The sequence below is a fragment of the Centroberyx gerrardi genome, chromosome 19 (genome assembly GCF_048128805.1).
Source record: "Centroberyx gerrardi isolate f3 chromosome 19, fCenGer3.hap1.cur.20231027, whole genome shotgun sequence".
NCBI lineage: Eukaryota > Metazoa > Chordata > Actinopteri > Beryciformes > Berycidae > Centroberyx > Centroberyx gerrardi.
Window position 1 is genome coordinate 26,778,707 of NC_136015.1, and position 15,725 is coordinate 26,794,431.

Sequence of the window (15,725 nt, forward strand, 5' to 3'; positions counted from 1 at the left end):
AACAGTGGAACAGCACAGTTAGAGATGATGATGATGATGATGATGATGATGATGAAGATGAAAAGATGATGGTAGAAGGAGGGAAAGGAAGATGGAGAAATCACTTCCAACATGTTGATCCTCTTCAGGGAGGGGGAGGGGGGGCAGGAGGCAACGGGACTTATGGGAAATGTAGTCTTAATGTGGAGAAACACTAGAACTAACAATATCAGTGGTGTCAGATAGAGGTGACCAATCGTTTTCTACATGCTCTCATTGGTTTACAGTCATTACACCAAGGTAGCAACGTTCATTTGAGAATTTCTTTTATGCTTCATTTGACAGAGAGGTATGGGAGAGAGAGAGAGAGAGAGTGAGGGGGGAGGACATGCAGCAAACGACCGCGGGCCGGATTCGAACCCGGGTCGCTGCGGGAAAGACTAAGCCTTACGGTACGCGCTCTACTCTGTGAGCCATGGGACGTCCCGCAGTTGAGATTTTAAAAATGATACACAGGGCAACTGTAAAACATACTGGTACTCTGGTTAAGTGAGGACCCAAACTGAGTAAATGTTGTCTCCAGGCTCATTCAAACTACTGCTACTCTCATCATGTGGAGACCAGCAGAAATCTCCAGTGGAGCCGATCTCACAAGGCAGAAATGACTTAACATGCCTTTAAAGAATTAAGATCTCAGGATCATTATTATTGTGTTCTGGATTTAGAAATACAAATGCACAGTTCATTTCCAAGATACTGTGTATTCATTTTGGAAAAAAAGAAAAAAAACTATCATTAACTTCTGGATCTTGGAAATCTCATTTTGGATTCAAACTGAGCATGTAGGAACTGGCCTGACAAAGCTCCGCCCCTTTCTCTGACTCAACTCAGACAAACCAGGAAACACGTTGTTATTATTCTTCACTCCTCACTGATAAGAGACACACACACCGAGAGACGGATAAGATTCATCTTCAGACCAAACCCACGACTTCCACTGAGGGAGGACAGCTACAGGAGGGAATACTGGGAATACTGGGAATACTGGGAATACGGGGAATACTGCCACTTCAACCTGCTGCTGACTCCTCACACTGAACGTGAGTTTTAGAAGAAACACGACTCAAAGTCAAAGTAACTTTCAGGGAACTTTCTAGAGGAGGGAGTGGTGCCACAACTGACTGACTCACTTCCTGTTTGAGCGGTCTGTCTGGTTTGTTTTCAGCTTCACTCAGAGAGAAAATGTCTTCCAGATCAGAGGAGGATTTCTCCTGTTCTGTCTGCTGTGACATCTTTAAAGATCCTGTCGTCCTGTCATGTAGCCACAGCTTCTGTAAAGCCTGTCTGCAGAGCTGGTGGACAGAGAAACAAATACATGAGTGTCCACTTTGTAAGAGAAGATCTTCAAGGAGTGAACCACCTCGTAACTTGGTGTTAAAGAACCTGTGTGAGTCTTTCTTACTGGAGAGAGATCAGAGAGCTTCAGCAGGATCTGAGCTTCTCTGCAGTCTGCACTCTGAGAAACTCAAGCTCTTCTGTCTGGACCATCAGCAGACAGTGTGTGTTGTCTGTCTGCATTCAACAACACACACCGACCACAGATTCAGACCCATCGATGAAGCTGCACTGGATCACAAGGAGGAACTTCAGAAATCACTGAAGTCCTTAAAAGAGAAACTGAAGCTCTTTAATAAAGTTAAAGGAAAATGTGATCAAACAGCAGAACACATTAAGGTCCAGGCCCGACACACAGAGAGGCAGATTAAGGAGGAGTTTAAGAAGCTTCACCAGTTTCTACAAGAGGAAGAGGAGGCCAGGATCGCTGCACTGAGGGAGGAAGAGGAGCAGAAGAGTCGGACGATGAAGGAGAAGATCGAGGGTCTGAGCAGAGAGATAGCAGCTCTTTCAGACACAGTCAGAGCCATAGAGAAGGAGCTGAGAGCTGAAGACGTCTCGTTCCTGCAGAACTACAAGGCTACAGTGGAAAGAGTCCAGCGCCCCCTGCTGGAGGATCCACAGCTGGTCTCAGGAGCTCTGATAGACGAGGCCAAACACCTGGGCAACCTGAGCTTCACAGTCTGGGACAAGATGAAGGAGATGGTCTCCTACACTCCTGTGATTCTGGACCCAAACACTGCATATCCAGAACTCATCCTGTCTGAAGATCTGACCAGTGTGAGATGGGGAGAAGAACAGCAGGTTCCTGAAAACCCAGAGAGGTTTGACTCCTACTGGTCTGTCCTGGGATCTGAGGGCTTTAACTCAGGAACTCACAACTGGGATGTTGAGGTTGGAGACAGTACATACTGGAGTCTGGGTGTGATATCAGAGTCTGTCCAGAGGAAGGGACGCATACAGTCTGGATTATGGAGAATAATGTTCTGTAATGGTACATACACACTCTTCCCACCAGATCCAGACACTGATCTCCCAGTGAAGAAGAAGCTCCAGAGGATCAGACTGCATCTGGACTGGAACAGAGGAAAGCTGTCATTCTCTGATCCTGATACTAACACACACATACACACCTTCACACACACTTTCACTGACAGGCTGTTTCCATACATTGGCACTGTGAATGAACTCTCTCTGAAGATTTTACCAGTGAAGGTCTCTGTAAAGGCAGTTTATAGTACAGCGATTTATGATCGTCACCATGGCGATGATCATATTCTATCGTCGGTCACATGACATGTTGTTTATACTTCCAGCGACAGGCGATCTGTCATCGTTGCGATGGTCGTTGCGCCCGTCGCTGAGACTTAAATCGGATTGAACTTTGACCCCATCGCTGGCTCAGTTGTCATGACAACATTATGGAACTCTCTCATCCTAACGTCGATTAATTCTCTGAGCTCAAATTAAACGTAATCAGCAGCTCTGGAAGAGCGTACTTTTGTAATAGACTGTAGAATAAAACGTACACTGAGGAGACAATTTATGCTATTTATCTAGACCTGGATAAAGACAATAGATTTACTTGAATGAAACTTCTTATTTAAAAAGAAAGAGTGAAAAATAACATTGCAAAAGCAGTTACATAACATGCAGGTACATTAGGCTATTCTGCAGACCGGTTTACAAACTGCATTATTATTATTTTCCTTTCAAATGGTCAAATTTTCAATTAGTGCAATTAAGAAAATCTACTTGGTTACATGGCGTTATAAAAAGCAGATGCAGCAGCCGGGTGGAGTCTGGAGCTCCGACTTGCTTCAGAACAGACACAACAATAAACTTCACAAGCTGAATATCTGCATCACTCTGAACTGATGGAAGAAGAGTCAGAACAGAACTGTTACTGAACATCTGAGATCTGAAAGCACCTGTCAGCGTGTTGTGAAGCTATCGCTGTTTATTTATTAGACCAGACATGATTAATCAAGGCCGCCTCTGTGATCATACTAGTTTACCATAAAGACGATCAGACCCCGAATAAATGAAAGCTGCTTGTTAACAGATAAGTAGATAACAGATGAGTAGATAACAGATGAGTAGATAACAGATAAGTAGATAACAGATGAGTAGATAACAGATGAGTAGATAACAGATAAGTAGATAACAGATGAGTAGATAACAGATGAGTAGATAACAGATAAGTAGATAACAGATGAGTAGATAACAGATGAGTAGATAACAGATAAGTAGATAACAGATGAGTAGATAACAGATGAGTAGATAACAGATAAGTAGATAACAGATGAGTAGATAACAGATGAGTAGATAACAGATAAGTAGATAACAGATGAGTAGATAACAGATGAGTAGATAACAGATAAGTAGATGACAGATGAGTAGATAACAGATGAGTAGATAACAGATGAGTAGATAACAGATGAGTAGATAACAGATAAGTAGATAACAGATAAGTAGATAACAGATGAGTAGATAACAGATGAGTAGATAACAGATAAGTAGATAACAGATAAGTAGATAACAGATAAGTAGATAACAGATGAGTAGATAACAGATAAGTAGATAACAGATAAGTAGATAACAGCAGTGTACTCGGTGATGATTTCTATAGCCTGCTAGTGAGAACATCACCAGAAGACATAAAGGTTGTGAAGTTTTTAAGCGGGTGACTTGAAAGCACTCGACTGAGTTACTTTTAATAAAGACTAACTTAGTAAAGTAACTAGTTGCTATTTAGAACTACAGTAACAAAGTAAAGTAACTAGATGAGAGCAAATGACTGAACCTCTGCGATGCGTTCTATAATCGCTCTAGTGTTTCTACTTTTTATGAGCGACAGCGTCCAAAATCAAAGTTGAGCGATGATGTAATGTTGTGACTTTGTAGCGATCAGAACTCGCTGTATATAAACTGACCTTAACACTGGAACAGCACAGTTAGAGATGATGATGATGATGATGATGATGATGAAGATGATGTCATGTATGCAATCCATCCATTTTTGTAATGGGAATACCGCTCATTTTAAAGATTCATTATATAAACATATATCAGTTATTATTACTTCTAGTCAATGAATATAGTCAACTTTCTAATCTGTGATGTCATCAAGATGTGCCCATGTTGTCCTGATGATGATGTAGTTGTCACGGTGATGTGGATGACAGCTATAACAACCACAGCAAACAAAGGGGAAAAATGAATAAATATTGAAAAGTACCATCATTTTAATTCTGAATTAACAATCAGTTTGTCACTTTATTTAAAAGGTGGAGATTTCATTTTGGATTCAGACTTCATGTAATGTTGGTGATTTAGGAATTGAAGCTTTCTCTACTGTCCCACATGTCCTACTTGAAGTCACCACTAGGAGGCAGAAGTGAATCATTTTTCCCGCATGGTAAATCTGACATGACAAACCAAATTTCCTCTTGAGGACAATAAAGTATTTATCTATCCACATGAACGCAGCATTAGTCTGCTAGTCCTTATATTCTGTTTGGGTTCCAGGACTCCAGAGCAAAAAACACACTTAACATTGTTTCATCAGGCTGATATTTGATGACTTAAACTAATTTCATGAGAACCATTTATAAATATGGTTTTGTCTTGATGACATGTTTCAGAAGTCCTGTACAAAAAATAATATATAACTTCTGTTTGAAGTCCCAGAGACCCCAGCTATAAAATATTCTGACATGTAATGGATTTTCATATGCTTTGAATCCCTGATTGTTGTCGAAGGTACAGCTGACTCAATATTACCTCCCAAATAAGTTAGTACACACACACACACACACACACACACACACACACACTTATCCACATACACAGTCACTGACAGAAGCAAACACACACCTGGCTTCAGACAAGGTGTGTGACAAATAAAGAACCAACATGACAGTACTTAATACCTCAAATTAAACAAAAAAACAAACTAAACCAAAAATGTCTTCAAACCACGACGACATGTCAAAACAAAACACTAAAACAAGACTAAACAAGGTGTATAACCAAAACTAATAAACAAACAACCAAACAACCAAAACTAAACACAAACAACCAAAACTAAAAAACAAACAACCAAATAACCAAAACTAAACACAAACAACAAAATAACCAAAACTAAAAACAAACAACCAAACAACCAAAACTAAAAAACAAACAACAAAATAACCAAAACTAAAAAACAAACAACAAAACAACCCAAACTAAAAACAACAAATAAAACCATACTAAAAGAACAACACCATGCAGGTTCCTGGTGGTTCAGAAACAAAAGTGGGAACAAAACAAAAACACGTCTGTCTACAGTTTTACTTTAAAACTTCTGACTGGATGCCTGTTTGTTTTTCTTCTTGTTTCCTCATCAGGATTCTTGTCTCAACAGGATCATCAGTGTGTTCTAGTGAAAATAAAGTGATGCAATCTGAATCTGAAAGTTCCTGTTTCATTTAATAGAAATCTGATCTATTCTACAAAGTACTGCAATCTGAGTGGTTTGAAATACAAAAATACTGCTTCCACCAGCTTCTACTGCTACTACTACTACTACTACTACTACTGCTACTACTACTACTACTACTACTACTACTACTACTACTACTACTACTACTACTACTACTCCCATTACTGCTACTTACCACTTATTTGACAACTCAACAACAAAAAAATGCAGTCGGGGTGAAAAGCAAAAGAGAGAACTCTTAATTATGAGGCTCATTTATTATTATTATTATTTTTTTTTAACTTTCAAAGGTATTTTTTTTCCTGAGCCCCTGTTCATTTCTGACCCTGCTGTTTATGTTTCATACACACATCATTACATAGAGCCACCTCTTGACAGATCCTTGACAGGACTTATGAGAGCAGAAGAAGAAAAGGAAAACTAGCTCAGTGGGATAAACAGCTGGATGTGATGCAGCAGGTTGCTGCTTCAAACCTCAAGTTTCAATCATGTTCAATCATCTTAACGAGCTGATTAAGATCCCAGCAGGTTGGTTGTTGCTCTGAGATGATGTCATTCATCATCAGTAGTTTGAACACTTCTATATTAACTGAACCTATAAATAAACTGATGAAGAGTCAGAGCTTCTTGTCTGTAGCTCAGTGAGATCAGCAGCTGCTTGTCTTTCATAAAGACGCTGGTTTGAGTCCCGGCTCTCTCAGTCTGAAGTGTTTCATGTTCTTGTTGTCAGCAGTGTGAAGACTTGTAGAAATAAGATGATGAACAGGAACAAGCTGAACCTCAGAAACAGCTCAGCAGGATCAGCAGCTGGTTTCTCTGTCAGTCTGGATGTCGGTTCGATCCCTGATGGAGGAGAGATGTTGCTGAACTCAGTCTGTAAAGTCTTTATCATGACTGGTAAAGACTACAGCTGCTACAGACAGATATACAGAAGACTTAGGTGCAGACACTACATGTAATTCACTGGAGAGACACTATAAAGAAATCCATCAACAATGTGTAAAAGAACTATAAACTTAGGGTCAACATTGGTACTGCCTTTCCCCTTATGAGCAGGTGGTGGCTGTTTGTTTTTACAATGCACACATCATGCAAGAGCCAAACATCTCCAGTATTTTTTAAAACCTTGACATGTTGGTAAAATGTCTCTTTCCCAACCTCCTCACTGCAGATGGAAAGGTTTCTTGGTGTTCCAGCTCCTGGTGACGGAGTGAGGATTGAACCAGCGACAGCTCATCCTCACGTCTCCAGGTGTGTGTTGACACCTCCGTCGCTCCACCAGGTCGCTTCACACTCTCAGCTCTTCTCTCAGAGCTTTTCAATCTTTACTCGGCATGTTGGCTTTCAAAAGACACGGACTTCCTCAACCCACAAACTGTCATGGAGTCCTCCAGCAGTCTGAGCCACTGGGTCAGCATTGTTTCTCAGAGATTTTCAATCTCTTCTCAGGATGTTGGCTTGTGAAATATACCAGTTTACTGAGGCTTGAACCCACAACCTCTGAACTTTCTAACAGCGATCCAGCACTTTGAGCCACTGGGTCAGACGGCGTCAGAAGCTTTTTTTCTCAGAGATTTTCAGTCTTTACTTGGAATTGTAATTACTTGTAATCACCATCTGGAGGCTGACTGACATGAAGGGTTTTTCCCAGTCGGCAGGTCGTATTTACGGTGAATCTGACATGGCATGAACGCGGCTTGGCACTGCCAAAGGTCTCTACCTTTAGCTGATTAACTCGTTGGCTACCTGTTTTTTGATTTTTGTTAGAAGTGACATACATTTCTGTTGATGAAACTTTTAATTTGATACAGATACTGGAAAAATGAACTGGTCCCATTCTGAGCTGCTGCTCTGCTCTCCTGGTTTCTGAGAGGCTGAACATGCTAACGTTAGCTAGCTAACGGAAACTGTTGGGTAGGAAAGGTAGGAAACTGTTGTTTGATCCTCATCTACTTGAGATAACACTTGTAGAAGTATAGTTTTTTTTTTTTTTTTTACCTTAAAAGCAGGTAGGAGTGTTTGTTTTAAGTTTATTGTACAGAGCTGATCGGTGGAGCTGCATCAAGCCGGACAGAGAGAGCAAGAGGAACAACCGAACTGTTTGTCATTTTTAAGGCTACATGCATAGAGAAAAAAAATCACTGTTAGGCTGGAATTGAACAAAGGACTGTCATGTTACGAGGAAGACCCTCTACCAGACTGAGCACCAGGACAAATTGGCATCATTTACTCTTGTAGAAAGACTATTAAACAAGGGGTTAAACCCTGGAATAATTACATTAAATATGAAGTGGAACTGTACATATTGCATCTTGCATCGGCCTGTATTTCTATGATGCTGTGTCAATGTGTTTTTGAAAAAAAAAAGTATTTACATTTGAATTTCCTACAGCGTGCTCCTTAATAAGTTCTTGACTTTCCCTTTGGGACTTAGTGTTTGTGGAGCAGCTTCCCTCTGAGCTCACAGATAGTGTCGAGGTAAGACCCTCCACTCTGGAGTCACAGATAGTGTCGAGGTAAGACCCTCCACTCTGGAGTCACAGATAGTGTCGAGGTAAGACCCTCCACTCTGGAGTCACAGATTGTGTCGAGGTAAGACCCTCCACTCTGGAGTCACAGATTGTGTCGAGGTAAGACCCTCCACTCTGGAGTCACAGATTGTGTCGAGGTAAGACCCTCCACTCTGGAGTCACAGATAGTGTCGAGGTAAGACCCTCCACTCTGAGCTCACAGATCGTGTCGAGGTAAGACCCTCCACTCTGAGCTCACAGATCGTGTCGAGGTAAGACCCTCCACTCTGGAGTCACATGGCCTGGAGGTCTGGATCAAATCCCACCAGACAGCAGCAGCAAGGTGAGGCTTCAGACAAGGTGAGTGACAAATAAAGAGTACTTCATACCTCAAATTAAACATGAAAAAAACATCCAAACTAAACCCAACCAAAAATGCAAACCACAATGACATGTCAAAACAAAAACTAAACAACGTGTATAACCAAAACTGAACAACAAAATAACCAAAACTTAAAAACAAACAACAAAATAACCAAAACTGACAAACAAACAAACAACAAAATAACCAAAACTGAAATACACCAAACCAATACCAAAAAAGCAACAACCATAACAACACCATACAGGTACCTGGTTGCCTGATTCTTGTCTCAACAGGATCATCAGTGTGTTCTAGTGAAAATAAAGTGACGCAGTCTGAATCTGAATTTGATTTAATAGAAATCTGATCTATTCTACAAAGTACTACAATCTGAGTAGTTTGAAATACAAAAATACTGCTTCCACCAGCTTCTACTGTTACTACTACTACTTCTATTAGGCAAGGCAAGTTTATTTATGTAGCACATTTCATACACAACGGCAATTCAAAGTGCTTTACATAAAAGAAAAATAAAGACTAAAAAGATTAAAAAGATAAAAAAGATAAAGAAAAGTGAAAGTGCATTAAAATCACTTTTAAAAGAAAATGTAAAAGATAAAAAATAAATAAATATTCCAGTGCAGATATTGCCCTAAATTTCTTAAAAAGCCCTGGAGAACAGAAAAGTTTTAAGCCCTGATTCAAAAGATTGTAAAGTGGAGGCAGACCTCAGATGTTCTGGGAGTTTGTTCCAGGCCTGAGGAACATAAAAACTAAAAGCTGCTTCTCCATGCTTTGTTCTGACCCTGGGACAGGAAGCAGACCAGCACCTGAAGACCTGAGGGGTCTAAACCGTTTAGTGCTTTATAAACATGCAACAGGATTTTAAACTCAGTTCTTTGGCACATAGGAAGCCAATGCAGTGATCTCAGCACTGGACTGATGTGGTCCATGTGCTTAATCCTGGTCTGATGTGGTCCATGTTCTTAGTCCTGGTCTGATGTGGTCCATGTTCTTAGTCCTGGTCTGATGTGGTCCATGTGGTCCATGTTCTTAGTCCTGGTCTGATGTGGTCCATGTTCTTAGTCCTGGTCTGATGTGGTCCATGTGATCCATGTTCTTAGTCCTGGTCTGATGTGGTCCATGTTCTTAGTCCTGGTCTGAACCCTGGCAGCAGAATTCTGGATGAGCTGCAGTTCTCTCAGAGCTTTTTTAGAGAGACTGTAAAGACACTGTTACAGCAGGCAAGCCTACTAAAAATAAATGCATGAACAAGTTCTTCAAGGTCCTGCTTGGACGTGAATTCTTTAATTCTTGCGATATTTTTAAGGTGATAGAAGGCAGATTTTGTAATTGTCTTGATGTGGCTGTTGAAGTTTAGGTCAGAGTCCGTAACTACACCAAGACTTCTGACTTGGTTTTTAGTCTCCAGTGAGAGGGATTCAAGGTGAGCCGTGACTTTAAGTCTCTCCTCTTTGGCACCAAAAACAATTATTTCAGTTTTATCTTTATTTAGTTGCAGAAAATTGTGGCACATCCAGTCATTGATTTGTTCAATGCACTTCTTTAGTCTATTGGACCGTAGTCATCTGTTGATAAAGATATGTAGATCTGAGTGTCGTCTGCATAATTATGATAGGAAATACTGTTGTTTTGCATAATTTGAGCTAGTGGCAGCATGTAGAGATTGAACAGAAGAGGCCCGAGGATCGACCCCTGGGGAACTCCACATGACATTTTTGTTCGCTCAGATACGCAGTTACCAATAGAAACAAAGTAGTCTCTGTCTTGTAAGTAAGATTTAAACCAGTTTAGGACTGTGCCTGACAGCCCTACCCATTTTTCCAGTCTGCCTACCAGTCTGTCATGGTCTACTGTATCAAATGCGGCACTAAGGTCCAATAAAACTAGAACTGAGATTTTTCCGCAGTCCATATTAAAACGAATGTCATTTAAAACCTTTACTAGAGCGGTCTCAGGGCTGTGGTGGGACCGAAATCCCAATTGGAAGATATCAAGAGTATTGTTGGAGGTCAGGAAACTGTTAAGTTGTAGGAAGACAACCTTTTCGATTATTTTACTTAGAAACGGCAGATTCGATATGGGCCTGTAATTACTAATTATTGAGGCATCAAGATTCATCAAGAAGATTATTTTCTGAAGTTTTCAAGGCCTTACGGAAATCACCTGATAAAAGGGAACTGTTGACTCTCTGCAGTAAATCTGATGCAATACAATCAAAAACATTCTTAAAAAGGTTTGTCGGTAGAGTATCAAGGCAGCAGGTAGAAGACTTTAGATGCACCACAACTTCTTCTAGTGTTTTGTAATCAACTGGATTAAACTGTCATGTTAACTAGATTTGTTTTGTGTAAATACAAAGGTGACACAGAAATTTTACTTGAAGTGAGCCTGAGCTGCTGGTCAGTTGTAAGAAGAAAAAACACTCACCTGAGTTTGTACTGGCATGAGGATGAGTAGGTAATGACGGAATTAAAATGTTTGGGTGAACTATTCCTTTATGGGGGTGACTTCAAATTCAAGAAATACACTCTGGATTCTAGTTAGTTAGCTGCATCATATTTAAGCATGTAACTAAGTTGGCTAGCATTAGCTCCCACTACAGTACATGATAGTAGCTGATGGTAGCTCAGGAAACTGTTCTGCATGGTTCACAGAGTGCCTGTACTTTGCAGGACTGTCTTATTTGACGGCTTTTGTTCGGGATAGCTAGTGTTAAGCTAGGGGGAATGTAATATCCACATTATTCAGTTATCTGGTTTATTTGTGTGGTCCTTTAGAGAGGTAATGTAGTTCACTTTCTGTCTTGATATATCATGCATGACCCTGTAATGAGTAATTCATTTTTATTGATGCAAGGACTGTGTTTGCGATAGAAGAGCAAATAAATTGAACCTTTGTACACCTTTTATAACCCAGTCCTGTGGATTTATGATTAGGACAGCATTCAGTGAACATGGTTATGCTGTTTTTTATTGTTATTTGTTACAGGAGGAGGATCAAGCGGAGGAGGAGGCTCCGCTGCAGAAAGTAGGTTTGGTGTAAAGTTTCTCCTGTAAGGTGTGATTGGGATGGAAAGTAATAAAGTGTATCTCAAGTTGGTGAGAATTTCATTTTAAATTCTTACATGTGGGCTTCATCTGAAAATACATTTAAAATATTATTTAGTATTTTATTATCATCATCATGCTCATATCCCTTCATCTTTTTTAACTCTTCATATTCGCAGACTGGGGAGTGGGTTCAGAAAAATCATCAACTCTTCCAGTCTAGTTGCTGCAGATCCTGAGCATGGAGGAGGATGAGGTGACCTCTGACCCCTCTGAGATGTTGGAAATACTTGAGGATGAACAGGAATCAATCCTTGAAATATTGAAATTCATATTTTCAAATGTTCAAGATATGTGGATTTTGAGTGAGGAGGTCATGGACAGATGGGGCTACAAGGTCTGGTCTGGGCTTTCGGGGGTTAAATAAAATGTAAATTGTTCTTTAATCGTTGTTCTTCTATTAAATGTTATTGGAAAAATGTTGTTTGTGGGTTCTTCATGAATGTTTAACTTTCAACGTAAGTCTATAAGAGCAGCTGCCTGCGTATCTCATCTGTAATTTCATTGATGCACCCATGTTGGTTACAGCATGTTGTAACAGGTAGGCAATTATGAATGAAAAAGAAAACTTTATCTTTTGAAAATTGTCTTTTTCCTTTTATGCAATGCTGCATATCCTGTTCAGACAAAACAGAAAAAGATTTGAAGATTTAGGATTATAAATTGGGCGTCTTTGATTTGTTATATATTCTTAATAATGTATAACTTTTCTGTACAGTCAATGGTATGTCAAAGTAATACAGTACAGTAAACAGCTGAGCATTTAGGAGAAATGGGCTGACAAAGCTCCGCCCCTTACCTGACTCACCTGAGACAAACCAGGAAACAGAGTTTATTATTCTTCACTCCTCACTGATAAGAGACACACACACCGAGAGACAGACGATAAGATTCACCTTCAGACCAAACCCACGACTTCCACTGAGGGAGGACAGCTACAGGAGGGAATACTGGGAATACTGGGAATACTGGGAATACTGGGAATACTGCCACTTCAACCTGCTGCTGACTTTTAGAAGAAACAAGTCAAAGTCAAAGTAACTTTCAGGGAACTTTCTAGAGGAGGGAGTGATACCACAACTGACTGACTTCCTGTTTGAGCTGTCTGGTGAGTTTTTAGCTTCACTCAGAGAGAAAATGTCTTCCAGATCAGAGGAGGATTTCTCCTGTTCTGTCTGCCAGGACATCTTTAAAGATCCTGTCGTCCTGTCATGTAGCCACAGCTTCTGTAAAGCCTGTCTGCAGAGCTGGTGGACAGAGAAACAAATACATGAGTGTCCACTTTGTAAGAGAAGATCTTCAAAGAGAAAACCACCTTGTAACTTGGTGTTAAAGAACCTGTGTGAGTCTTTCTTACTGGAGAGAGATCAGAGAGCTTCAGCAGGATCTGAGCTTCTCTGCAGTCTGCACTCTGAGAAACTCAAGCTCTTCTGTCTGGACCATCAGCAGACAGTGTGTCTTGTCTGTCGGGATTCAAAAACACACACCGACCACAGATTCAGACCCATCGATGAAGCTGCACTGGATCACAAGGAGGAACTTCAGGAATCACTGAAGCCCTTAAAGGAGAAACTGAAGCTCTTTAATGAAGTTAAAGGAAACTGTGATCAAACAGCAGAACACATTAAGGTCCAGGCCCGACACACAGAGAGGCAGATTAAGGAGGAGTTTAAGAAGCTTCACCAGTTTCTACAAGAGGAAGAGGAGGCCAGGATCGCTGCACTGAGGGAGGAAGAGGAGCAGAAGAGTCGGACGATGAAGGAGAAGATCGAGGGTCTGAGCAGAGAGATAGCAGCTCTTTCAGACACAGTCAGAGCCATAGAGAAGGAGCTGAGAGCTGAAGACGTCTCGTTCCTGCAGAACTACAAGGCTACAGTGGAAAGAGTCCAGCGCCCCCTGCTGGAGGATCCACAGCTGGTCTCAGGAGCTCTGATAGACGAGGCCAAACACCTGGGCAACCTGAGCTTCACAGTCTGGGACAAGATGAAGGAGATGGTCTCCTACATTCCTGTGATTCTGGACCCCAACACTGCCCATCCAGGACTCATCCTGTCTGAAGATCTGACCAGTGTGAGACGTGGAGAGAGACAGAAGCTTCCTGAAAACCCAGAGAGGTTTGACTCCTACTCTGTCCTGGGATCTGAGGGCTTTAACTCAGGAACTCACAGCTGGGATGTTGAGGTTGGAGACAGTACACACTGGGCAGTGGGCGTGTTAACAGAGTCTGTCCAGAGGAAGGGACGCATACATTCTGGATTATGGACAATATGGTTCTCTGATGGTAAATACAGAGCAGTCTCCCCATCAGATCCAGCCACTTTTCTCCCAGTGAAGAAGAAGCTCCAGAGGATCAGACTGCATCTGGACTGGAACAGAGGAAAGCTGTCATTCTCTGATCCTGATACTAACACACACATACACACCTTCACACACACTTTCACTGACAGACTGTTTCCATACATTGGCACTGGGAATAAACTCTCTCTGAAGATTTTACCAGTGAAGGTCTCTGTAACAGTGGAACAGCACAGTTAGAGATGATGATGATGATTCTGATGATGAAGATGATGATGATGATGATGGTGATTCTCATGATGATGATTTTATGTACAGAAGCTATCCATTTCGATAAGAGGAATATCGCTCATTTTAAGGATTCATTACATAGAATCAGTGAATATAATCAACTCTCTAATCTGTGATGTCGTCAACATGTGCCCATGTTGTCCTAATGATGATGTAGCTGTCATGGTGATGTGGATGACATCTATAACAACAAAAATAAATAACAAACAAAACAAAACAATATAAAAACATTAAAGGAAATCTCAGTGCTAAAAAGATTATTGAAGGCAAATAAAACACAAGAAAGAAAGAATATATAAATAATATAAAATAACAAAAAATGAAATTAATAAATATTGAAATAATCTATAACATTCAAATAAATAAGAAAATGTTTTACATTACCTCAAAGTAGACGAGCTCTACTTTGTTAAAGTGAATTTTCTCTATATTTAGATTGCAGGTAAAAGTTCATCCTGTCTTCTTTGGTTCTTCATCTGAAGTGTTAAATTTATTTGATCTAACTTTATTCCAGGTTCTTAGAGTTTCTCTCCACTGTAACTCGTCTTCTCTTTGTAGTTAAATCATTTAAACTGCAGCAGATCCTGGACTGACTCTAATATTTACAGCAACAGATCCAGGCTCAGCTGAACTCTTCATTTACAAAACTCTTTATATCCATTTGGGAAAATAAATCAGAACCTCATAGTTTGTCGTTCAACATCTCCAACATCCAGACGATCCTGTCTGTAAAAGAGTTTTCATTTTGTCAACCGAGGACTTCAGTTATCTAGAGTCCTTTAAAAAGTACCATCATTTTAATTCTGAATTATCAATCAGTTTGTCACTTTATTTAAAAGGTGGAGATTTCATTTTGGATTCAGACTTCATGTAATGTTGCTGATTTAGGAACTGAAGCTTTCTCTACTGTCCCACATGTCCTACTTGAAGTCACCACTAGGAGGCAGAAGTGAATCATTTTTCCCGCATGGTAAATCTGACATGACAAACCAAATTTCCTCTTGAGGACAATAAAGTATTTATCTATCCACATGAACGCAGCATTAGTCTGCTAGTCCTTATATTCTGTTTGGCTTCCAGGACTCCAGAGCAAAAAACACACTTAACATTGTTTCATCAGGCTGATATTTGATGACTTAAATTCATTTAATGAGAACCATTTATAAATATGATTTTGTCTTGATGACATGTTTCAGAAGTCCTGTACAAAAAATAATATATAACTTCTGTTTGAAGTCCCAGAGACCCCAGCTATAAAATATTCTGAAATG

At 40.3% G+C, this 15,725-nt stretch overlaps 3 protein-coding genes across 3 annotated transcripts in view; 2 read left to right on the plus strand and 1 right to left on the minus strand.

The window, feature by feature from the left end:
• The window catches only part of LOC139911314 (BCL2/adenovirus E1B 19 kDa protein-interacting protein 2-like), a 225,970-nt gene that overhangs the window by 73,374 nt on the left and 136,871 nt on the right, over positions 1 to 15,725 (minus strand). The window lies entirely within an intron of this gene.
• LOC139917665 (E3 ubiquitin-protein ligase TRIM39-like) lies at positions 946 to 9,052 on the plus strand. The gene is made up of 4 exons (XM_078290206.1): positions 946 to 2,611; positions 8,298 to 8,379; positions 8,597 to 8,716; positions 9,034 to 9,052. The coding sequence occupies exons 1-4, from the start codon at positions 1,222 to 1,224 to the stop codon at positions 9,050 to 9,052; spliced, it is 1,611 nt and encodes a 536-aa protein (XP_078146332.1). The 5' UTR covers positions 946 to 1,221.
• On the plus strand, positions 13,006 to 14,414 carry LOC144542809 (E3 ubiquitin-protein ligase TRIM39-like). Its single transcript, XM_078290125.1, has one exon. The coding sequence runs from the start codon at positions 13,006 to 13,008 to the stop codon at positions 14,401 to 14,403; it is 1,398 nt and encodes a 465-aa protein (XP_078146251.1). The 3' UTR covers positions 14,404 to 14,414.

Coding starts and splice junctions, on each gene's coding strand:
- LOC144542809 (XM_078290125.1), top strand. CDS start 13,006: ATGTCTTCCAGATCAGAGGAGGATTTCTCCTGTTCTGTCTGCCAGGAC.
- LOC139917665 (XM_078290206.1), top strand. CDS start 1,222: ATGTCTTCCAGATCAGAGGAGGATTTCTCCTGTTCTGTCTGCTGTGAC. Junction 2,612..8,297: donor CTCTGTAAAGGCAGTTTATA/GTACAGCGATTT, acceptor TTTGGGACTTAG/TGTTTGTGGAGCAGCTTCCC. Junction 8,380..8,596: donor GAGTCACAGATAGTGTCGAG/GTAAGACCCTCC, acceptor CTGAGCTCACAG/ATCGTGTCGAGGTAAGACCC.